The sequence below is a fragment of the Bubalus bubalis genome, chromosome 4, assembly GCF_019923935.1.
Source record: "Bubalus bubalis isolate 160015118507 breed Murrah chromosome 4, NDDB_SH_1, whole genome shotgun sequence".
Taxonomy (NCBI): Eukaryota; Metazoa; Chordata; class Mammalia; order Artiodactyla; family Bovidae; genus Bubalus; species Bubalus bubalis.
In genome coordinates, this window is record NC_059160.1 from 78,847,800 (window position 1) to 78,872,476 (window position 24,677).

A 24,677-nucleotide genomic window follows, 5' to 3' on the forward strand; every position below is an offset into this window, starting at 1 on the left:
GTATATTGTCACCCTGCTTATTTAACTATATGCAGAGTACATCATGCGAAATGCCGGGCTGGATGAAGCACAAGCTGGAATGAAAATTACCGGGGGAAATACCAATAACCTCAGATATGCAGATGACACCACCCTTACGGCAGAAAGTGAAGAACTAAAGAGCCTCTTGATGAAAGTGAAAGAGGAGAGTGAAAAAGTTGGCTTAAAACTCAGCATTCAGAAAACTAAGATCATGGCACTGAACTGGACTGAAAAGTTTGTGGTGAAAAACCTGGTGCTGGTCTTATGAGGGTTCCCTTGTACATAACAAGTTGTTTTTCTCTTGCTGCTTTTAAGATTCTCTCCTTGTTTTTAACTTTTGATAAGTTAATGTCTTTATGAGTCTCTTTGGATTCATCTTTCTTGGAACTGTATTGTCTTCTAGTATTTGGAAGGATGTTTCCTTTCCCCTGTTAGGGAAGTTATTGGCTTTTTTTTTTTTTCAAATCATTTTTCTGCCGTTTTTAATTCTTCTGTTCTTTTTTGGACTCCTGTAATGTGAATATTGGTCCACTTGATAGTGTCCCATAAGTCCTTTACTGCATTTTTGTATTTTCACTCTTTTTCATTCCTTTATCTTTTTTTGATGCTCTGATTGGATAGGTTCCTTTCCCTATTTTCAGTCTTCTGATCATTTCTTCATCTTAATCTGGTCTTCTGTTGAAGCTTTCTATTGTATTTTTAGGCCCAGTTATTGTATTCTTAGGCTCTGATTTCTGTTTGGTATTTTCCTTTATTTTATGTTTCTTTGTTGAAATTCTCACTTTTTTCACGTGTTGATGTCCTGACCTCAGTGATCAATTATTTTGACTGTTATTTTGTAAGGTATAAGGTAAATCAGTTACCTCCATTTCAATAAGGTGTTTTTCTAAGGTTTTATCTTTTTTCTTTCATCTGGAAAATATTCTTCTGTTTCTTAATTTTCCTAACACTCTGTTGGTTTTCATGCATTAGATAAGAAGGTTTCCTCTCATAGTCTTGAAGGAGTGGCTTCATGTAAGTGATGATCACTGTGTTTCAACCTTGCCCTAGGTCTTGGTTGTCTGTCAAATCTTTGTGATTGTCCAAGCATCTTAGTTTACTTTAAGTGGCTCCTAGTTGTGGGTATGCCAGAACCTGCCAGACAAAATATAGGTTTAGTCTGATTTGAAGCTGGACCCTCAGCCAATAGCTTATAAGGTATGTAAATATACTTCTTTCATGAGAAGACTTTGAGATGTGGATTTCTGTCTGCCCCGTCTATACTGAGACCTGGTGTGATAACCAGTTGAGAGTTTTTATTTGTTTGCTACCACCCTATTGAACAAAGAAACAATTCTCAAACACCCTGTCGAACCCTGGAGAGGAAATGGCAACCCACTGCAGTATTCTTGCCTGGAAAATTTCATGGACAGAGGAGGCTAGCAGGCTACAGTCCATGGGTTTACAAGAGTCGGACATGACTTAATGACTACACCAACAACCAACAACCTGTTAAGCCTGTGAACACTCAGCCACACAGGCCACTGGAGCCAGATATCAAGAGACGTGTCCTTTGTGCAGCAGCCTCAAAAGTCGGGGCACCAGATGTGTGCTACCAGTGTCAACTGAAAAAAAAAAATCACATCCTGAAAGTTGAATTATGTTTTTTGTGTTTTTTTTCGATTTTTTTTTTTTTTGGAGCAGGCATACTAGGGTCTTTTGCCCAGGGGACAGTCTCTCAGATAGCTCCAAGGAACTGTTCCTTCAGGCTAAGGGAGGAACCAGAATATACAGGTGTTTTTACAAAAGCAGCAAACAGTCAGCATCAAAGGATCATTAAAGAAAAACCAGGTATCTCAAGTTATTGAATATAGCACTTTTCTATGTGTGAGAAGAAGCAAGTGCTGGGCTTCTTAAAATAATTTCTTTGATATATACCTTAACTATCTAAGTCCAGTATCCTGTTTTCTCATCCTGAATCCCATCAGGGTGCACCCATAGGTGGAGGGGGCAGAGGAGGCTGCACTAGCTGATGTCTTGATGGCTGCAACATCCTTTGTTTACTGATAATCTGGCAGGTAACATTCATTGTGACAGCTTAGAATCTGGCAGAAGGAAAGGGCAAAGATGGCACCTGCTAAGTTCTGTAGTCTTCGAAAAGTATTTCAGTATGCCTTTAAAAGTGTGTCAAATAAGAATCCTGTCCCTGAGGCTGAAGATTTAAGATAAACAAGTAGGCCTCTTTCACAGAAAGATTTGAGGGTATGTTTCAGTCTGCTGCCTCTGTGCTGTACTCTGAGGGGAATGACTATCTGAGAAATATTTCTCCATTTGTTACAGTGCTACAGGACCTCTGAGTATAAGATTCATTGGCTACCAGATCCAGGCAGACAAAGGATGGAAACCACAAAAGCTAGGGTACCAGCTGTGTGTATAATCTCATCTCTGGGAGATGCTGGTGACCTAGATCAAAGCAGAAGGAGCATGAAGATAATGCCTAGACTCTCAGGTCCCTGGAGAGAATTACAGCCTGCCCTTAGATGTGTTTAATCAGAAGCCTTCCGTTAAGGCCACATCTATGAAGATAAACTAATAGGCTTCTTTCACAGAAAGATTGAGTGTGTCAGTGGACTGCCTATACTCTAAGCCCTAGAGAGTAGTCACATGGAGCTTGTGTAAACCCTTTGAGAACTGGATCTCATGGACACAGACTTTACTGGCTTCCAAAGCTTGATATTTAGGAGGGTCTTCTCTCAGTAATCAAATATAAGGTTCAAACCATTAGCTCTTAATGAACACACTTTCAGTTGTAGGTTCCTTCCTGATTGTGGGTTGCTGCACCTGGGATGAGGTTTATGGTGTCTCAGAGTAATCTAAGATTGATCTCAGCCTGTTCTACCTGCCTCAATGTGAGGGTTTTGTGTTTTTTTTTCTCATCTAGCCAATACATTTACATTTCCTCAATTTGACTCTTAGCTAGTTGTTTCTTTCAGATGGGTATATCTTTCCTTTTCGCTTCTCTTCCTTCCTCAGCTATTTGTAAGGCATACTCAACCATTTTGCATTTTTGCACTTCTTTTTCTTGGGGACGGACTTGATCACTGCCTCCTGTACAAAGTCACGAACCTCCATCCATATTTCTTCAGGCACTCGGTCTACCAGATCTAATCTCTTGAATCTGTCACTTCCAATGTATAATCATAAGGGATTTGATTAAGTTCATACATTAATGATATAGTGGTTTTCCCTACTTCCTTCATTTAAGTCTGAATTTTGCAATAAAGGAGTCATGATCTGAGCCACAGTCAGTTCTTGGTCTTGTTTTTGCTGACTGTATAGAGCTTCTCCATCTTTAGCAGCAAAGAATATAATCAATCAGATTTTGGTTTTCGCCATCTGGTGAAGTCCATGTGTAGAGTCATCTCTTGTGTTGTTGAAAGAGGGTGTTTGCTATGACCCGTACGTTGTTTTGGCAAAACTCTGTTAGCCTTTGACGTGCTTCATTTTGTACACCAAGGCCAAACTTGCCTGTACCTCCAGGTAGCTCTTGACTTCCTACTTTTTTATTCTAGTCCCTATGATGAAAAGGACATCTTTCTTTTGGTGTTAGTTCTAGAAGAGCAAGGAGAGAGAAGAAAACCTTCCTAAGTGATCAGTACAAAGAAATAGAGGAAACAGTAGAATGGGAAAAATTGGAGATCTCGTCAAGAAAATTAGAGATATCAAGGGAACATTTCATGCAAAGATGGGCACAATAAAGGACAGAAATGGTATGGACCTAACATAAACAGAAGCTGTTAAGAAAAGGTGGCAAGAATACACAGAAGAACTATACAAAAATGATCTGAATGACCCAGATAACCACGATGGTGTGATCACTCACCTAGAGCTCCACATCCTGGAATGTGAAGTCGAGTGGGCCTTAGGAAGCATCACTATGAACAAAGCTAGTGAAGGTGATGGAATTCCACTTGAGCTATTTAAAATCCTAAAAGATGATGCTGTGAAAGTGCAGCACTCAATAAGCCAACAAATTTGGAAAACTCAGCAGTGGCCATAAGACTGGAAAAGGTCAGTTTTCATTCCAGTCCCAAAGAAAGGCAATGCCAAAGAATGCTCAAACTACCACACAACTGCACTCTTCTCACACACTAGCAAAATAATGCTCAAATTTTTCCAAGCCAGGTTTCAACAGTATGTGAACCATGAACTTCCAGATGTTCAAGCTGGTTTTAGAAAAGGCAGAGGAACCAGAGATCAAATTGCCAACATCCGTTGGATCATCAAAAAAGCAAGAGAGTTCCAGAAAAACATCTACTTCTGCTTTATTGACTATGCCAAAGTGTGTGGATCACAACAAACTGTGGAAAATTCTTCAAGAGATGGGAATACCAGACCGCCTGACCTGCTTCCTGAGAAATCTGTATGCAGGTCAAGAGGCAACAGTTAGAACCGGACATGGAACAACCAACTGTTTCCAAATTGGGAAAGGAGTACATCAGGTTGTATATTGTCACTCTTGATTATTTAACTTATATGCAGAGAACATCATGTGAAATGCTGGGCTGAATAAAGCACCAGATGAAATAAAGGTTTCCGGGAGGAATATCAGTAACCTCAGGTACGCAGATGACACCACTCTTATGGCAGACAGCGAAGAAAAGCTCAAGAGCCTCTTGATGAAAGTGAAAGAAGAAAATGAAAATGTTGGTTAAAACACAACATTCAAAAAACAATCATTGCATCCAGTCCCATCACTTCATAGCCAAAAGATGGGGTAACAATGCAAATAGTGTGAGATTTTATTTTCTTGGGCTCCAAAATCACTGCAGATGATGACTGCAGCCATGAAATTAAAAGATGTTTGCTCTTTGGATGAAAATATGTGTCTAGATTGGTCATAGCTATACATCCAAGGAGCAAGCATCTTTTAATTTCATGGCTACAGTTACCATCTGCAGTGATTTTGGAGCCCAAGAAAATAAAATTCAGAGGCATCACTTTGCCAGGGCATGCCTGATAGCTCAGTTGGTAAAGAATCCGCCTGCAATGCAGGAGACCCTGATTCGATTCCTGGGTTGGGAAGATCCGCTGAAGAAGGATAGGCTACCCACTCTAGTATTCTTGGGCTTCTCTTGTGGCTCAGCTAGTAAAGAATCTCCCTGCAATGTGGGATACCTGGGTTCAATCCCTAGATTAGAAAGATCCCCTGGAGAAGGGAAAGGCTACCCACTCCAGTGATCTGGCCTGGAGAATTCCATGGACTGTATAGTCCATGGGGCTGCAAAGAGTCAGACATGACTGAACGACTTTCACACATTCACTCACTTTGCTGACAAAGGTCCGTATATTCAAAGCTATGGATTTTCCTGTAGTCATGTATGTATGTGAGAGTTGGACTATAAAGAAAGCTGAACACCAAAGAATTTATGCTTTTGAACTGTCATGTTGGAGAAGACTCTTGAGAGTCCCTTGGACTATATGGAGATCAAACCAATCAATCCTAAAGGAAATCAGTCCTGAATATTCATTGGAATGACGGATGCTGAAGCGGAAACTCCAATACCATGGCCACCTTATGTGAAGAACTGACTCATTGGAAAAGACCCTGATGCTGGGAAAGATTGAAGGCAGGAGGGGAAGGGGATAACAGAAGATGAGATGGTTGGATGGCATCACCAACTTGATGGACATGAGTTTGAGTAAGCTCTGGGAGTAGGTGATGGACAGGGAAGACAGGCATGCTGCAGTCCATGGGGTCGCAAAGAGTCAAATACAACTAAGCAACTGAACTGAAGTAGTTGTTTCTTTGGCAGGGGGGAGGGGAATGAGGGGGTGGGGCTGGAAGAAATTGTTCTGTATGTAGCTTAGATTCAGTGTGTCCATGGAAGGAAGTTCAGGATCCTCCTACATTGCCATCTTTAACTGCAGCCTATGAAATTTTGAAATAGTGGAGGAATACAGTTTAAATATGTTTGTTTAAAATGGGAAGTTAATCACTAGAGAAATGGAGACAGATGAAAGAATGTCAGAATGTAAAAGAGTGGGAATGTCACAGTAGAACAAGGTGGGAAAAAAGTGAAATAACACTTCTACATAAACAGTAAACATAAAATTTAAGGAATGAATCCTGCTTAGCAATTAATATAATAAATTTTATTAAAAGGCTGATTTTTCTTACCAAGATTCAAGGAATATCAAATTGAGAAGAAAAAAATTACATATTTTTCAGGAAACATGTAGAACATAATAATACAGGTTAAAAATAAAAAGACAAGAAAAGATATATATATATGAAGGAAATTGTAGTAAGGCAGGGATGGTATAAATGCACTAAAATGCCCATTTGGAAAAGAGAAGAGGAGACAGAAACTTATTGATCCATACCAGTTATGAAATCCTTCTGGGCAGACATTGTGAACACTTGCTAAACTGGAGGATGGGGGAAATTCCTTGAATAATTAAGTGTTTTGTTTTGTTTTTCTATTTGGTCTGATCTTCTTTTTCTGTTATTCTCTATCAAGATATCTGAAGTTTGTATAGGAGTATATGCCTACTCTTGGGTCTCTGTAGCTTTTTCAGCTTGTAGGTTTCTGGTGCACATTTGCAGCTTGAATGTGTTAAGAACTGAATATACAAGACTTTTTTAAATGGTTGAATAATGGGGTTAGAGAAGAGGCTGTGCTCTATAAAGTTATTCAGGACCCTGAGCTGGTAGGGAGTCTGCTGTCTTTAACTAGTGAGCGTCCATGTTTGCACTGTATGTTGATATCAGAGGGGAAAGAAAATGGAGGATTATGGAGAAAATTTTTATAGCCGAGACTGGTAGTGGTGTGCATCACTTTTGCCCATGACCAGAACTTAAATAGCTCATTCTAATCAACTCTAGGAAGGCTAAGAAATGAAGTTTAGCTGTATGCCTAAGACAAACAGTTTCAGTGAGCAGCTAGACAGTTTCTCTTTTATACTACCTATCTATCTAAAAAACTATATCCTACCAACAGAGAATGTTTATTTTCTATAAGTCCATGGTACATTTACAAACATAATTCATATAGTAAGCCATAAAAAACTGTAAGATCCTCATCTTTGAAAAGATTCATAGCCACATTCTCTAATAAAAATTCATTTAAATAGAGATGAACAGCAACAACAAAAGGTGCTTAACTTCCCTTCTTGTTGTTGCTATTCAGTTACTAAGTCATGTCCACCTCTTTAGCGACCCCATGGACTGTAGCCTGCCTGGCTCCTCTGTCCATGGGATTTCCCAGGCAAGAATACTGAGGTCGGTTGCCATTTTCTTCTCCAAAGGATTTTCCTGACCCAGGGATTGAACCCTTGTCTCTTGCCTTGAAGGTGATTTTTTTTTACCACTGAGCCATCAGGGAAGCCCTAACCTCACTTACCTTGTTGGAAATTAAGAAATACTGGGGGTTTAACAAAGAAAAAGAAAAAAAAATGCAAATGCAAATTACATAGAAACTGATGAAAATCAAAACCAGTGGCGTATTCTACAGAAAATTTATACATTTAAGAGCTTTTATTATTTAAAAAAAAATCTGAAATTAAATGAACTGATATCCAACTTAAGAAATTAAAAAGAGAATAATGGAATAGATATCCAAATTGCTTTAACAATCTTTGTCTTTTTTCAACTGCATTTACTAAGATTAGCCAAAGTCTCTCCTTTTTGTCAGTAATTTATTTCCTGGCAAATGTCTGTTCTGTTGCTTTCTGTTTCTAAACCAATTTAAATTTTGTTTCAATTACTGTTCATCACAGGTAAATTTTTCTTTGCAGTTTTATAATCATCTTTGTTCAATTAAAGTAGTATGAAAGACGAGTGCTATAAGTTGAATTGGTGTGGTTAAAAGGTAGCTATAAGTAGATATTATGGTATATACTTGGGAGCTGTTAAAATTTTGTTTTTCTTCTAGATTCTGATAGAAGGAGGAATGTGTTCTTTGAAAGACCGGACAACATCTACTAAGAAAACCTGTCAGTATAACTATAAGTGAATTTTATTCTTTTAAAAATAACATTTTAACAGAAATCAGTTAAATTTTGAATCTTTTTTTTAATTTGGATGTTCCAGAATTAGTTGTAGCACACAGGCTCTTTTAGTGTGGCATGTGGTATCTAGTTCCCTGGCCAAACCCAAACCCCCTGCACTGAGTCTGGACTCAGTCACTGGACCACCAAGGAGAAATCCGCAGAAATCAGTTAAACTTTAAGTTTTGTTTTTTTCTTAGAGTTTTGCCAGCAAATGTATTTTATAAGTATCTTGGAATATATTGCATAATTGGCCCCTTAAAATTAACTTCATCTTTTATAAAATGTTATACAAGATGAGTATGTATAATATATATGTACTGCTTAGTGAATGATTTTAAAAAAAGATACCTTTTTATTCCCTTGTTTGTTGTTTAAGAAGTAATACATAATACTTTTGAATACCTTCTCCGTTGTATTTCCTATCCTGCCCTCTAGAGGTAACTATTACCCTGCATTTGGTTTTTGTGATAGCACATGAAGACTTTTCCGATTGCTTGGTTTGGAGCTTTCAATGACAAATTGAGACAAGATCTCTATATTTTTCTGTAACTTACTTTTGTGTGTGTGTGTTCACCTTGAAATATGTTTTGAGATTCAATCACAATGACACTTGTGTGTTCACCTAGAAATATGTTTTGAGATTCAATCACACTGACTTGTGACTTTAATACATTTCATCATTTATTTTCTGCTATACAGCCTTCTATTGTATGAATGTAACACAATTTATACATCTTTTGGCAATGATTATTTAAGTTGTTTTGAATATTTTGCTATGACAAACAATGCTACTTTAGCAAATCTTGACACTTCTTCTGGCACACATATATAAAAAATTCTTCTAGGATTTATTTCTAGAAGTAGAATTGGCTACTTCATATGATATGCACTCTGCTGTGCTTAGTCACTCAGTCATGTCCAGCTGTCTGCAATCCTATGGACTGTAGCCTGCCAGGCTCTTATGTCCATGGGGATTCTCCAGGCAAGAATACTGGAGTGGGTTGTCATGCCTCCTCCTGGGGATCTTCCCAACCCAGGGATTGAACCCAGGTCTCCCACATTGCAGGGGGATTCTTTACTGTCTGAGCCACCAGGGAAGCCCAGGAATACTGGAGTGGGTAGCCTATCCCTTCTCAATGGGATCTTCCGACCCAGGAATTGAACCAGGGTCTCCTGCTTTGCAGGTGGATTCTTTACCAGCTAAGCTACCAGGAAAGCCCAAAATAAAGCCTTAAAGTGTATAAATGTGCATAAATATGTGTCTTGTTTCCCTGCCCTTCTCACTCTAAATGTAATGTAGGATATCTTAATACAGTGTGTTTTATACATAAATTAAATGGATTTATTTAATAAATTTTCTGTAGGTTTCCTTATATTAGTATTAGGCATTTATTAATCCTTTATTTATGCCCATTCAGTAATCCATTATGTGGATGATCTATAGTTTACTCAGACAGTGCCCTGTTGGTGGGCATTTGAATTGATTTTGGTATCTCATTTTTACAATGTTCAGTGAACAACTTTGAGCACACATTTCTTAATTGTAGAGGTGCATTTTCAGGATAATTTCTAGAAATGGGATTGCTGAATGAAAGAGGAGATACATTGTGGAGTTTTTGTGGCTTTTTTTTTTTTTTTTGATAGTTATTGCCAAAATCTGTTTTTGATAGAGATCGCTGAATTCCCCATTGCATCATTTTGCAATCCTATCATAAATATGATTTTTATTCCACAGCCTCACTAATAGTGATTGTAGTCCAACTTAGGAATTTTTGTGAATCTTATAAAAATAGAGAGATTGAAGTTTCAGTTTGTACTTCCTTTTCTTGAGTGAAGTTGAGCATCTTTTAAAAATGTGTAATGGTTATTTGTGATTTTTTTCTGTGAACATCATTTGTGTCCTTAGGAGCATTGAGTTTTTACATGTTTTTCTTGATATTTAAGAATTCTTTATATATTAAAGAGATTTAGGTCTTTGTTATGTGTCACAAATATTTTCACCTAGTTTATTATTAATTTTTTGATTTGTTTGTTTTTTTACTTTGTTTATGGTATCTCCTGCTTTGCAAAAGGCTGAACATTTTTTATGTAGTTAATATTATCAATCTTTTATACTTTTGGATTTAATTAGAAAGACTCATCACACTACCTGGTTACAAATGAATTCACTTATATTTTCTTCTAGTATTGGTATGATGTTGTATTTTTTTACACTAAGAATTTATCCTGATTTAGGAGTTTATCCTGATTGAAGTTTTTAAAAATGCATCTTTCCCCTAGGTATTTGTAATGCTACTTTCTTGTGTCAATTTTCCATATATACTTTAGTCTGTTCTAGGGCTTTCTTTACCATTCCATTGAGCTTTCCTGTTTCACATGTGCTGATATCACATTATTTTTATTATAATTACTTTATACTATGAAGGAAATGGCAACCCACTCCAGTATTCTTGCTGGGAAATCCCATGGACAGAGGAGCCTAGCGGGCTACAGTCCATGGGGTTGCAAAAGAATCAGACACAACTTAGCAATTAAACAGCCACAACAATGTTTAATTTCCAAGAGTTACACCTCCTTTGTGCTTTTTAAAGATTTTTCTGGTTAGTTTTTTATTATTTTTATATATAACTTTAAAATCAACTGTGTAACTCCAAGGAAAAGGGTTTTCTTGGGGGAAAAGAGACTACATGGCAAGTGGGATCTTAATTCCCCAACCAGGGACTGAACCTGCACCCTCTATAGTGGAAGCACAGAGTCTTATCTGATGGACCACCAAGGAAATCCTGCCAAGGAAATATATTCATTTTTATTTGTTCAATCACTGTGTCTGACTCTTTGTGACCCATGGACTACAGCACACCAAACTTCCCTTGTCCCTCACCAACTCCTGGAGTTTGCCCAAGTTATTGTCTGTTGAATTGGTGATGCCATCCAACCATCTCATCTCTGTCACCCTCTTCTTCTGCCTTCAATCTTTCCCAGCCTCAGAGTCTTTTCCAGTGAGTCAGCTGGCCAAAGTGTTGGAGCTTCAGCTTCAATATCAGTGCTTCCAAAAAGTATTCAGGGTTGATCTCCTTTAAGATTGACTGGTTTGATCTCTTTGTTTTCCAAAGGACTTTCAAGAGCCTTCTCCAGCACCACACTTCAAAAGCATCAGTTCTTCATCGCTCAGCTTTCTTTATGATTCAACTCTCACATTCATACATGACTACAGGAAAAACCATAGCTTTGAATATACGGACCTTTGTCAGCAAAGTGATGTCTTTGCTTAACATACTTGTCTAGGTTTGTCATAGCTTTCCTGCCAGCAAGCAGTTGTCTTCTAATTTCATGGCTGCTGTCACCATCTGCAGTGATTTTAGAGCCCAAGAAGAGGAACTCTGTCACTGCTTCTACCTTTTCCATATGCCGTGATCTTAGTTGTTTTTGCTTTTTTTTTTTTTTAATTTTGAGTTTTACGCCAGCTTTTTCACTCTTCTTCTTCACCCTCATCAAGAGGCTCTTTAGTTCCTCTAATTTTCTGCCATTAGAGTGGTATCATCTGCATATCTGAGGTTGTTGGTATTTCTCCCAGCAGTCTTGATTCCAGCTTGTAACTCATCCAGCCCAGCATTTTGCATGATATGCTTTGATATGTTTAATTTATATAAGTTAAACAGGATGACAATAAAGAGCCTTGTCATGCTCCTTTCTCAATCCTGAACCAGTCAGTTTTTCCATACAGGCTTCTAACTCTTGCTTCTTGACCCACATTCAGTTTTCTCAGGAGACAGGTAAGGTGGTCTGGTCTCCCCATCTCTTTAAGAGTTTTCCATAGTTTGTTATGATCCACACAGCCTAGCTTGGAGGATTTTGAGCATAACCTTCCCAGCATGGGAGATGAGTACAATTGTCCAGTAGTTTGAACATTCTTTAGTACTGCTGTTCTTTGGGATTGAGATGAGGATTGACCTTTTCCAGTCCTATGGGCACTGCTGGGTTTTCCAAATTTGCTGACAGCTAAGCGTATACATTAATTAAGGGTGAATTGTCATCCTAATGAAGTTGAGTAGTACTATCTAAAAAGGATTTTTTTTATTAATTCAGTCTAATTTTGTATCTATAATAGCTGTTTAAAATTCCTTTATGCACTTTAAGGTTTTTCTCAAGTAGATTCTGAATGTCTCTTAGATTCAGCTGTAGGTACTTTTGTTCTTTTTGTTGCTACTTTAGTGTGAATGCACACCCCATGTTTCTGCATTGAATCTGGATTTTGGACACAAGCACATATGTGTTATTTTACTGAAAGGTCTTTTTAGGAGGTGATTTTGAGTCAGTAACTTGGGAAATAATATTGGCATCTATGAAAATGATTATTATTTTTCCCTCCTATCTCTTTTTTAATACCCCAAAACACATACCATAAAATTCACCCTTTCAACAGTTTCAAAGAGTAAGGTATACCTCTCTTCCCTTCAGCCTTTGGTAGCTACAATTCTGTTTCTGTGAGTTTTAATATTTTATATATCATATATAAGTGTGCTGCTGCTAGTGCTGCTTCAGTCGTATCCAACTCTGTGCGACCCCATAGACAGCAGCCCACCAGGCTCCCCTGTCCCTGAGATTCTCCAGGCAAGAACACTGGAGTGGGTTGCCATTTCCTTCTCCAATGCATGAAAGTGAAAGGTGAAAGTGAAGTCGCTCAGTCGTGTCCGACTTTTAGTGACCCCATGGACTGCAGCCTACCAGGCTCCTCCGTCCATGGGATTTTCCAGGCAAGAATACTGGAGTGGGGTGCCACTGCCTTCTCTGATATATAAGTGTGATCATATAATATTTATCTTTTTGTGATTTATTTCACTTAGTATAATGTCTTTAAGGTTCATCCATGTTGTAGCATACAACAGGATTTCCTTCTTTTATAATGCTGAAAAATATTCCATTGTATGTATAAACCACATTTTGCGTATCCATTCATTTGTTAATAGACATATAGGTTGCTTTGACCTCTTGGTTATTATAATATTGCAATGAACATAGGTGTGCAAATATCTCTTCAAGATTCCATTTTCAATTCTTTTGAATGTATCCCAAGAAATGGAATTGCTGGATCAGATGGAAGTTCTGCTTTAAAATTTTATTTATTTATTTGGCTGCACTTGGTCTTCACTGCTGTGTGTGGGCTTTCTCTAGTTGTGGCCAGCGGGAGCTTCTTTAGTTGCAGTGTGCGGGCTTCTCATTATGACGGCTTCTCTTGTTGTAGAGTACAGTCTCTAGGCATGGGAGCTTCAGTTCTTGTGTACACAGGCTTAGTTGCTCCACAGCATTTGTACACAGGCTTAGTCGCTCCACAGCATGTGTACACAGGCTTAGTTGCTCCACAGCATGTGGAATCTTCCCAGACAGGAGTTCAATCCTAGATTGGCAGATGGATTCTTCACCACTAGGCCACCACGAAAGTCCCTATTTTAAAATTTTTGAAGAATGTTCATACTGTTTTCTATATCAGCTATACCGTTGTGCATTCCCAGCAATAATGCACCAGGGTGCCAATTTTTTGAAATCTGTACCAACACTTATTATTTTCATTTTTTTCAATAAGTGGCCATTTTAATGGGTGTGAGGTGATATATAATTGTGGTGTAGGTCTTTTAAGATAGTGAATTTTGCCAAAGGATTTTGTGATATGGACCATTCTAGCATTCCTAAAATAAATCCCACCAAATCATGATGATTTATGATTGTTTACTCTTATTATTTTTTAATTTTATATTTTAAAATTTTAACTCATATACAATTTTTGCATTGATGCTGTTGGTGAGATTGGCCTATATAATATATGTGTGTGTATGTGCATGTGTAATCTTTCTCACATTTTGGAATTAATGTTCTATCAGATTGCCAGAATTTTTTTAAGTTTATAATAAAAATTGAGGGTATTTAAAAACTGTCTTGAAATTTGAATCACTTGCCTCTTCAACCAAATCTCACTGTTTTATTGCAGATCTTCATCACCTCATAACTTGGTTGTTGAGTTAATCTCCCAATGATCTATGTTTTCATACATTTTACCCTTATTTAATTAATCCCCAATTAGATGCCTTGGTAGACAGTCTAAAATTTCCTTAGTATTAAAGTGCACCTCTACACTTTCTTTTCCCCCATCACATACACTGTTTTTCATCTTGTCTTTTGGGAACTTGCTTATTCATCTTATAAAACCTATTCTTTATCGTGTGCTTTTGTTTATTACTATTCACCAAATCTCTTTCCCTAGAACTCATCACACTTAAGTCTCTCCTGCTTTTGCATCTTCTATCACTTTTATTGTTGCACCTAACTTTGTGACTAGTTTTAAAAACTGTGTTTTTCCTCATCTGAAAATGCTGAGTCCTTTGAGCATTATGGCCATGTATTCCTAAAAACGATTACAGTGCCTTACTTAAAGTAATAACTCAAGTCTTGAATTTATATTTTAATCTACATTCATTTAATACACATTTATCTTCTCTACTAATAACTGTGGGTTTACTGTACTTATGAATTGAATGGACCTTATTGTGGGGGAATACCCTTAGTTCACGTTGTTAGTAAAATCCTGCTCTTCATTCTGCTCTCTGCTTTCCACTGTTAAGAAGAACCTTTGTGAGGATATACATTCCTTCTAAAATGATGAACTGAGGGTAACTGAATTTACCTAAGTTCTCTCTACCTCTCAGCTGACTGACAGGTTCTGTTACAGAAGGCGCCAAATCCAATCTGAGGTATGAATAGTAGTCATGGTCTGCTGTATATAGGAGGGCATGTGATTTATTTATGTTGTTGCACCACATTCCATTACCTTTTGCTTTTTTTTAATAGCAAAATCACTTTTACAAGCAAGAAGAGGAATGGTTGAACCTACTGCTCATCTATGTATAGTATTGTATTTATGCATTCTAGGGAGTCATGACCTACTTATCAGGCCCATTTTTAAACTTTTCTTGGAATCATAAGAGAACATATTAAGCAGATAATGAATAACATACCAGGTGCTTTGAGTTAATTTTTGAAATACAGTTAAAAAAATAAATTTAACAGTGTTACAGTCATCAAATGTGAAAAGATATATTTTTATATTAATTTTGAATTCACAAATAACTTTAAAATTCTGCAGTTATGAAATCATAGGTTAAGTATCATTTCAATTGTATGATGAAGCTTCATTTACTAAATTAGCAAATGTCTGGTACCTTGGCTTATCCTTCTTCCTGTGAACTGACATTTTGTTTGTTCATAAAGATTCATTATATTGGAAAAAATCAGTTCAATTTCTCTGTTCTCATTTCTTCCCTTATGTTTCCTCCCCTTGTTGTACTTGTAAATACACATTTTGTTGTTATTGTTGTTGTTTTAGTCACTAAGTTGTGTCCAACTCTCTTGTGACCCCATGGACTATAGCCCACCAGGTTCCTTTATCCATGGGATGTCCCAAACAAGAATACTGGAATAGGTTGTCATTTCCTTCTCTAGAGTATCTTCCTGACTCAATGATAGAACCCACATGTCTTGCATTGGAAGGCAGATACATGGAGAATAAATCCAAAATACCCTGTCAAAAGTGCAAGCTGCCACATATCCAAAATTTTAACTTTTAAAATGTTCCATAGCATGTTCACTGAATTTATTTACCAGCAGCTATTTTTTGCCTGTGTATATATTAATACATACCAGTCTTTAGAAATTAGCAAATATATGGTACCTTAATAAACTTGGCAAATTAAATCTTTGTTTTCAGATTTTCATTCTTCACAGAGTAGTCAGTCTTCCAGTTACTCTCCAAGGCCAACAGATAGTAGTTGTTTCAATTCTAGTTCAGAGATGGTAAGTTATGTTTTTTTTTTGCTTGTTAATATATGCTGTACTAATTTAGAATAAGTTATATTTCTCATAGTTTACCTTTTCATTTTGAAAAAAAAAGTTGAGATAATAGTGAAAATAAATGTAAATAAAAATGTGAAAATATTAAGAATGTAAATTAAAATGTGAGCATCATTCATTCATATTTATGAAGCATCATTCATTCATTTGTGTTTATAACATGTTCATTGTTATTTACAAAACACACTCATATTAAGGTGTGTGTGTGTGTGTATATAGTAAATGTGTGTTTATTTTAAAAGAGTTTTTAGAATAACCCACTCACAATAATTGAAAACCTTAAACAACCAATAATACATACATGGGAGTGACAGGTTTAGTGCTGAGTGGGAACTATAATTGAATAATTGGAGTTGCTTCATATTCTGAGTGGATTTCTCACAAATCACATGTTTAAATGGAGTTCTCCATTAATTTTTCGTTCTTCTTTTCATCTACCTTTTGTCTCTAGCTTTCTATCCAAGCTGCTCTTGCCAAGGAGGACACTAGTGACCTCTAATGGTGCCAAATTCATTGGGCAGTTTTCAGGGTTTTTTTTTTACAAGAATTTCTAGCCATATTAATAGAAATAATTATTTTCTTTTCTTGAAACATGTTCTTCTCTTTGCTTTTGTGATGCACACTATCTTAGTTTCCTTCATACCTCTTTGTGTGCTACATTATGCCTTTGCCCACTTCTCTTCCACCTTTCCCTGTATATAAATTGTAATGTAGGGTTTGCTTCAGGACCCTTCTCTTAACCTATACTCCAAACTCTAGATGATATTATGTATTCCAGTGACTTTTTATACTATTGCCTGGTTGATGATAATTCTCAACTTTATGAATTCAGCTGAGATCCTTAATTAAAGATCCAATTTCTTCTTGGATATCTTCTTAGGTATTTCACAAAAAGCTGAACACCCCCTAATCTCCTTATATCAGTTTTCCTGATAGTTCTCATATTAGTAGATTAGTAGTGGAACATGACTGAGCAACTGAACTGAACTGAGTGGTAGTTTTCTATCCATGCAGTTGTTGCCAGAAACTTTAGTTTGGCATTTCAGTCTCACCTGCCTTCCTAACCATATTCATTTCATCACTTCATCCAATCAATTCTACCTCCAAAATAAATTCCATATTTATCTACTTCTCTCACCTACTAAGTGTAAGTACACTAGTCTAAGGTATCATCATCTTGTTCTTAAATTATTATGGCTGTTGCCCAGGAGATCTACTTCCACTTTGCCCCACTTTTTTTCCAGTTAGCAATAATTATGATCTTTTGAAAGCTTAAATTGAATGATGTTATTCCTGTGTTTGATTATTCAGTGGATTCCTCTTTTGCTTTGGAATCTAAACTACTTATAGTGGCCTCAGGCCCTGTGTGATATAGCTCCTGACTACATTTCCAACTTCTAGTGTTCCTCTCTCACCACACATTGACATGCGACTTCCTTAGCTGACTGGTCTCTCTTCTGCTTCAGGACATTTATATTAATATATTCTGTTAGTCGTCAGCTTAAACATGTCAGTGCTTTTGAAGCCCCTCCTTGACTTTTCAATCTAAATCAGGCCCCTTAGATATGCTCTTATAATACTTCATACGTGCTCTTTACAATGCTTTTTTCAACTTGTAATTATGTGAACATCCTTTCCACATATAAGAGTGTGTGCTATCCATCAGTTCAGTCGCTCAGTAGTGTCCAACGCTTTGTAACCCCATGGACTACAGCATACCAGGTGTCCTGTCCATCACCAACTCCCAGAGCTTACTCAAACTCATGTCCATCAGTTTGGTGATGCCAACCAACCATTTCATCTTCTGTCATCCCATTCTCCTCCTGCCTTCATTCTTTCCAAGCATCAGGGTCTTTTCCAGTAAGTCAGTTCTTTGCATCAAGTGGCCAAAGGATTGGAGTTTCAGCTTCAGCATCAATCCTTCCAGTGGGATTAAAGACTGATTTCCTTTACGATGGATTGGTTAGATCTCCTTGCAGTCCAAGAGACTCTCAAGAGTCTTTTCCAGTAACACCACAGTTCAAATGCATCAGTTCTTCAGTGTTCAGCTTTCTTTATAGTCCAACTCTCACATCCATACAAGACTAGTGGAAAAAACCTTAGCTTTGACTAGATGGACTTTTGCTGGCAAAATAATGTCTCTGCTTTTTAATATGCTATCTAGGTTGGTCATAGCTTTTCTTCAAAGGAGCAAACATCTTTTAATTTCATGGCGGCGGTCACCATCTGCAGTGACTATGGAGCCCAAGAAAAGTCTCTCAGTGTTTCCATTGTTTCCCCAACTATTTGCCATGAAGTGATGGAACTGGATGCATGATCTTAGTTCTCTGAATGTTGAGTTTTAAGCCAACTTTTTCCGTTCACCTCTTTCACTTTCATCAAGAGGCTCTTTAGCTTTTCTTAGCTTTCTGCCGTATGGGTGGTGTCATCTGCATATCTGAGGTTATTGATATTTCTCCCAGCAGTCTTGATTCCAGCTTGTGCTTCATCCAGCCCAGCATTTCACATGATGTTCTCTGCAAATAAGTTAAATAAGCAGTGTGACAGTATACAGCCTTGACATACTCCTTTCCTGATTTGGAGCCAGTCTGTTGTTCCATGTCCAGTTCTAACTGTTGCCTCTTGACCTGCATACAGATTTCTCAGGAGGCAGGTAAGGTGATCTGGTATTGCTATTTCTTGAAGAATTTTCCACAGTTTATTGTGATCCACACAGTCAAAGGCTTTGGCATAGTCAATAAAGCAGATGTTTTTCTGGAACTCTCTTGCTTTTTCGATGATCCAGCAGATGTTGGCAATTTGGTCTCTGGTTCCTCTGACTTTTCTAAAACCAGCTTGAACATCTGGAAGTTCATGGTTCATGTATTGCTGAAGCCTGGCTTGGAGAATTTTGAGCATTACTTTGCTAGCATGTGATATGAGTGCAGTTGTGTGCTAGTTTGAGCATTCTTTGGCATTGCCTTTTTTTGGGATTGGAATGAAAACTGACCTTTTCCAGTCCTATGGCCACTGCTGAGTTTTCCAAATTTGCTGACATATTGAGTGCAGCACTTTCACAGCATCATCTTTTAGGATTTTAAACAGCTCAAGTGGAATTCCATCACGTTCACTAGCTTTGTTCATAGTGATGCTTCCTAAGGCCCACTTGACTTCACATTCCAGGATGTGGAGCTCTAGGTGAGTGATCAAACCATCATGGTTAGCTGGGTCATTCAGATCATTTTTGTACAGTTCTTCTGTGTATTCTTGCCACCTCTTCTTAATAGCTTCTGTTTATGTTAGGTCCATATCATATCTGTCCTTTATTGTGCCCATCTTTGCATGAAATGTTCCCTTGATATCTCTAATTTTCTTGAAGAGATCTCTAATTTTTCCCATTCTAGTGCCTCTTACTCCAGGTATCTCTTGCCTTCATACTTTTGCATTCCAGTCCCATATAATGAAAAGGACATCTTTTTGGGTGTTAGTTCTAGAAGGTCTTGTAGGTCTTCATAGAACTGTTCCTTTTCAACTTCTTCAGCATTACTTGTTAGGGCATCAGTTCAGTTCAGTTCAGTTCAGTAGCTCAGTCATGTCCGAGTCTTTGTGACCCATGAATCTCAGTGTGCCAGGCCTCCCTGTCCATCACCAACTCCCGGAGTTCACCCAAACTCATGTCCATCGAGTCAGTGATGCCATCCAGCCCTCTCATCCTCCATTGTCCCCTTCTCCTGCCCTCAATCCCTCCCAGCATCAGGGTCTTTTCCAATGAGTCAACTCTTCGCATGAGGTTGCCAAAGTATTGGAGTTTCAGCCTCAGCATCAGTCCTTCCAATGAACACCCAGGACTGGTCTCCTTTAGAATGGACTGGTAGGATCTCCCTGCATTCCAAGGGACTCTCAAGAATCTTCTCCAACACCACAGTTCAAAAGCATCAATTCTTCGGTGCTCAGCTTTCTTCACAGTCCAACTCTCACATCCATACATGACCACTGGAAAAACCATAGCCTTGACTAGACAGACATTGTTGGCAGAGTAATACCTCTGCTTTTTAATATGCTATCTAAGTTGGTCATAACTTTCCTTCCAAGGCGTAAACGTGTTTTAATTTCAAGGGCATAGACTTGAATTAATGTGATTTTGAATGGTTTGCCTTGAAAACGAACAGAGATCATTCTGTTGTTTTTGAGACTACATTCAAGTACTGCATTTTGGAGTCTTTTGTTGACTGTGATGGCTAATTGATTTCTTCTAAAAGATTCTTGCCCACAGTAGTAGATATAATGGTCATCTGAGTTAAATTCACCCATTCCAGTCCATTTTAGTTCGCTGATGACTAAAATCTTGATGTTCACTCTTGCAATCTCTTGTTCGACCTCTCCCAATTTGCCTGATTCATTGACCTAACACTCCAGGTTCCTATGCCGTATTGCTCTTTACAGCATCAGACTTATTTCCATCACCAGTCACATCCACAACTGGTGGTGGTTTTGTTTTGGCTTCATCTCTTTCATTCTTTCTAAAGTTATTTGTCCACTGATCTCCAGTAACATACTCAGCACCTATCGACCTGTGGAGGTCATCTTTCAGTTTCCTATCTTTTTGACTTTTCATACTATTCATGGGGTTCTCAAGGCAAGAATACTGAAGTGGTTTGGCATTCGGTTCTCCAGTGGACCAAGTTATGTCAGAACTCGCCACCATGCCCTGTCTGTCTTGGGTGACCCTACAGGGCATGGCTCATAGTTTCACTGAGCTAAACAAGGCTGCAGTCCATGTGATCAGATTGATTAGTTTTCTGTGATTGTGGTTTTCAGTCTGCCTGCCTCTGATGGAGAAAGATAAGAGGCTTATGGAAGCTTCCTGATGGGAGAGACTGACTGAGAGGGAAACTCTTTCTTGTTCTGAAAGGTTGGACTATGTTCAGTAAATCTTTAATCCAAGTTTCTGTTGATGGGTGGGGCTGTGTTCCCTATTGCTTGACCTGAGGCCAAACTATGGTGAAGGTAATGAAGATTATGGAGACCTCCTTCAAAAGGTCCCATGCAGGGACTGCTGCACTCAGTGCCTCCAACCCTGCAGCTAGGCCACTGCTGACCCCTGCCTCCGCTGGAGGCTCCTGGACACTCACGGCCAAGTCTGGGTCAGTCTCTTGTGGGGTCACTGCTCCTTTCTCCTGGGTCCTGGTGTGCACAAACTTTTGTTTGTGCCCTCCAAGACTGTGTTTCCCAGTCCTCTGTAAGTTCTGGTGGATCTGTGGTGGGGTTAATGGCGACCTCCTCCAAGAGGGCTTATGCCATACCCAGGTCTGCTGCACCCAGAGCCCCTGCACCTCCAACAGTCTACTGCTGACCTCTGCAGGAGACACTCAAACACAGTTTTGGCTCAGTCTCTGTGGTGTCTCTGGGTCCTGGTGTGCACAAAGTTTGTTTGAGCCCTCTGACATCTCTGGTGGGTATGGGGTATGATTCTAAATGTGATTTTGCCCCTCCTACGATCTTGCTGTGACTTCTCCTTTGCCCCTGGATGTGGGGTATCTTTTTTTGATGGGATCCAACATTCTTCTGTTGATGTGTGTGATGTAGAGGGCAGCAATCATGTCTGCTTCACTCACATTGCAGATGCTAACTCAGTATTTATTTCTTGAATAAGTGTATTGATCTTTATTTTCTCTAATTTGTGCCCTGTCAGTTTTAATACTACTTATTGCACTTACTTTTCCTATTTTAGTGCCAATCAGCTAAGGCTTATATTTCATTTTAGGTTTTTTAATGTTAACTTTGCTTTTTTAGCTAAAATAATATTTTATATAGGATTTTTTTATTAAAAAGAGTATTTTGTTTAGTAATTAAGATAAATTTTTCTTGAAGTTGAAAAATTAAAGTTACTAAATTGAAATCTAGGCCTATTAAAAATTCTTAACATTTGACTTTTTATATAGTGATTGTTATATTTATTACTATTTAACTTTTCTTTTGTATATTTGATTTTCTGTTAGCTGATGCTATTCTTTATAAGTCTTCTTGAGACTGAGTCCATGAAAGATACAATATAGATATTTTTTGACTTAAAAAGTCAAGGAGTGAATACTAAATTGTATGTGTTAGCTTTTTAATTCAAAGTTATACTTCTACTCTACTCTTAAAGTAGTTGAAGTGTATATGTTCTATATCATTTCATCTCTGTGAAAAGGTAGGATAATGTCACCTATGATTATGGGGACTAATAAGAGGCAAAAGTCTTCTCTTTTTAATGCTTTTCCATCTTTAATATAGGTGAAAAAGTGAAAGTTGTTCAGTTGTGTCCAACTCTTTGCAACCCCATGGACTCCAGGCCAGTATACTGGAGTGGGTAGTGTTCCCTTCTCCAGGGAATCTTCCCAAGCCAGGAATTGAACCCAGGTCTCCCACATTGCAGGTGGATTCTTTACCAGCTGAGCTATCACAGAAGCCCAAGAATACTAGAGTGGGTAGTCTATCCCTTTTCCCACATTGATTGAACCCAGGTCTTGATTCTGCCACCTGATTTTCCCACCTGATTGAACCCAGGTCTCCCACATTGCAGGCAGATTCTTTACCATCTGAGACTCCAGGGAAGCCCAAGAATACTAGAGTGGGTAGCCTATCCCTTCTCCAGGGGATCTTCCCAACCCAAGAATCGAACCCAGGTCTCCTACATTGCAGTCAGATTCTTTACCAGCTGAGCTACCAGGGAAGCCCTTTAATATAAGGATTCTTAATATTATGTCATGCTATTTTGAAATCTATAACCTTGATTTAAAAAAAATCTAGGTTGATTTGCCACCTATCAAAGTCTTTTATTTTTTTGAAAGTTTCTATAATGTGAATTTTAAGAATGTCTGCTTTGAAGTGATTGAATAATTTGTTTTTTTAATGTAAGCATCATTTACAGCAAAATTATTAATTTATTTTAGCTATCTGAAGATGAAGATCAAACTGAAGATTCAAATAGGAGATCCATCAAAACCAAAGAAACAGCAAATAATTTTTATTTAGAAAACATGGAAAAATTTCCATGTGATAAGGTTATTAATAGCAATGCCAAATTTCATAAGCAAAATGAGAGTTTTAACCAGTTCTCAGTGAATAATAATATACATCAGTTTCCAGAGTCTCAGTGTAATTCAGCACACATATTGCAAAGCAAAACCAGTAATAATTGCATTCTACAGGTTGCAAAGTGTGATGCATGGGTACAAACGGAGAGTGAACTTATAATGGAGGAAAAATTAGATGCTGCCATACAATGTGATATAATTTCAAAATGTAAATGTAGAAATGATGTGTCTTCTTTTTGTAATGTTGAAAGGTACAATGAAAATGTTAAGGCAGATACCACTGGAGGGCAGGAAATACTTAGAAACAACTAATATTCTAAAACCTTAACCTGAGATTTTGCATTTGTTTTAATGTTTAGAATTTCACTAATATAATAAAGAATGAGAATATTTTTGTAGCTAAGCAACTAGATGAAAGTATTCAGAAGATGTATTTATTTTTTAGTAGTACTGATTTATGCTTTAATTTCCCATAGGTATTTTTAATAGTTTAGTATGTCTTAAAATTTTTTAGAAAATAATATATATGTAAATTTACTGTTATTCTTCAGCTGATTATTTATTATGAAATGCTGCTGTTTATGGATTAAAAATGTTTAACTATTACTTCTGTGAAATGAAAATATCTCCTGCCATGTTAATAAACAAGAAATGTCACAGTCATCAGCATTTTCTGACCTCCAAATGTAAATGAAGGCTCCCAAAACTGGGATCCAATGGATGCTGCCACTCCCTGTGGTGATTGCTGAGGAGCTGGGGGAATGCAAGAAGCAAAATGAACAAGGAAACAGGATTGGCCCCAAGTAGCTGAGGCGCATATGAAAGGAATGAAATCAGTGATTCCAGAGACTTGCATCTTCCCATACATAGAATGTTAAATTCCTTAACTTGATACTGATCTTTGATGTTCAAACTGCCTGCTCTCTCTGTTGCACTTGTATATAGCCTGACTTCCCCTCTTGCCCTCTTGGACCACTTTTTTCAGAGCTACTGAGATGCTGTCTCCAAGGCCAGAGTCCTAAACATTCCCACCAAATAAAATAAGTGTCTACTTTCAGGTTGTGACTGTATTTTTTAGTTGACAATTCTTGGTTACATTTATTTTAAAATTTAGTGCAGTTGTATCTTTTGCAAAAATATTCTCTTCCAAGAATTTAAGACAGAAAATAATACTAAATAATATTAAATATGTTTTATAGCCTAATTATAAGATTTACTTAGCTACTTATCTTAAACATTATACTCTTGTTAAAAATTCTGGCATTAATTTTTAGATAAAATATTTTTCTAATTTGGAGAAAAATTTTTTGTTGGTGCTTATATTAATTCAAAGGAATGTTTTTTCTCTTCAAGAGTAAAAAAAATGTTTCAACACTTTTGTAAAAGTTATTTATGTTTACTAATTTTAATATTACATAAGATTGTCATAAACACTACATTAGAATCTCTCATTTGTAAAGTATTGGCTTTGTTTCCAACATAACACTTATTTTTGTTGTCAAGGTTTTAAATGTTGACACTAGTCACTTTAGAAAATGGATATCTGTAAGTTACAAAGTGACCAGCAAGGGGCATTCTGATATCTAACTAGAAAAAATAAAATAGGGATTTCTGTTAAAGTGAATAGGTATACATGTATACCTATACATATCACTCCACAGTTTG

General features: G+C 37.4%; 1 protein-coding gene across 5 annotated transcripts in view; it reads left to right on the plus strand.

Annotated features, from left to right (window-relative positions):
* Positions 1-24,283, plus strand: part of C4H12orf40 (chromosome 4 C12orf40 homolog) — an 80,953-nt gene extending 56,670 nt beyond the window's left edge. For 4 of the 5 annotated variants that reach the window (XM_044941633.1, XM_044941635.1, XM_044941634.1 and 1 more), the window contains 3 exons: positions 7,938-7,998; positions 15,812-15,897; positions 22,869-24,283. In XM_044941633.1, coding sequence (XP_044797568.1) covers positions 7,938-7,998; positions 15,812-15,897; positions 22,869-23,324 — 603 coding nt within the window. In that variant the 3' untranslated portion in view covers positions 23,325-24,283. The remainder of the gene's footprint in view (positions 1-7,937; positions 7,999-15,811; positions 15,898-22,868) is intronic. The other variant, XM_044941637.1, reaches the window with a different exon arrangement.
* The last annotated feature ends 394 nt before the right edge of the window (positions 24,284-24,677 follow it).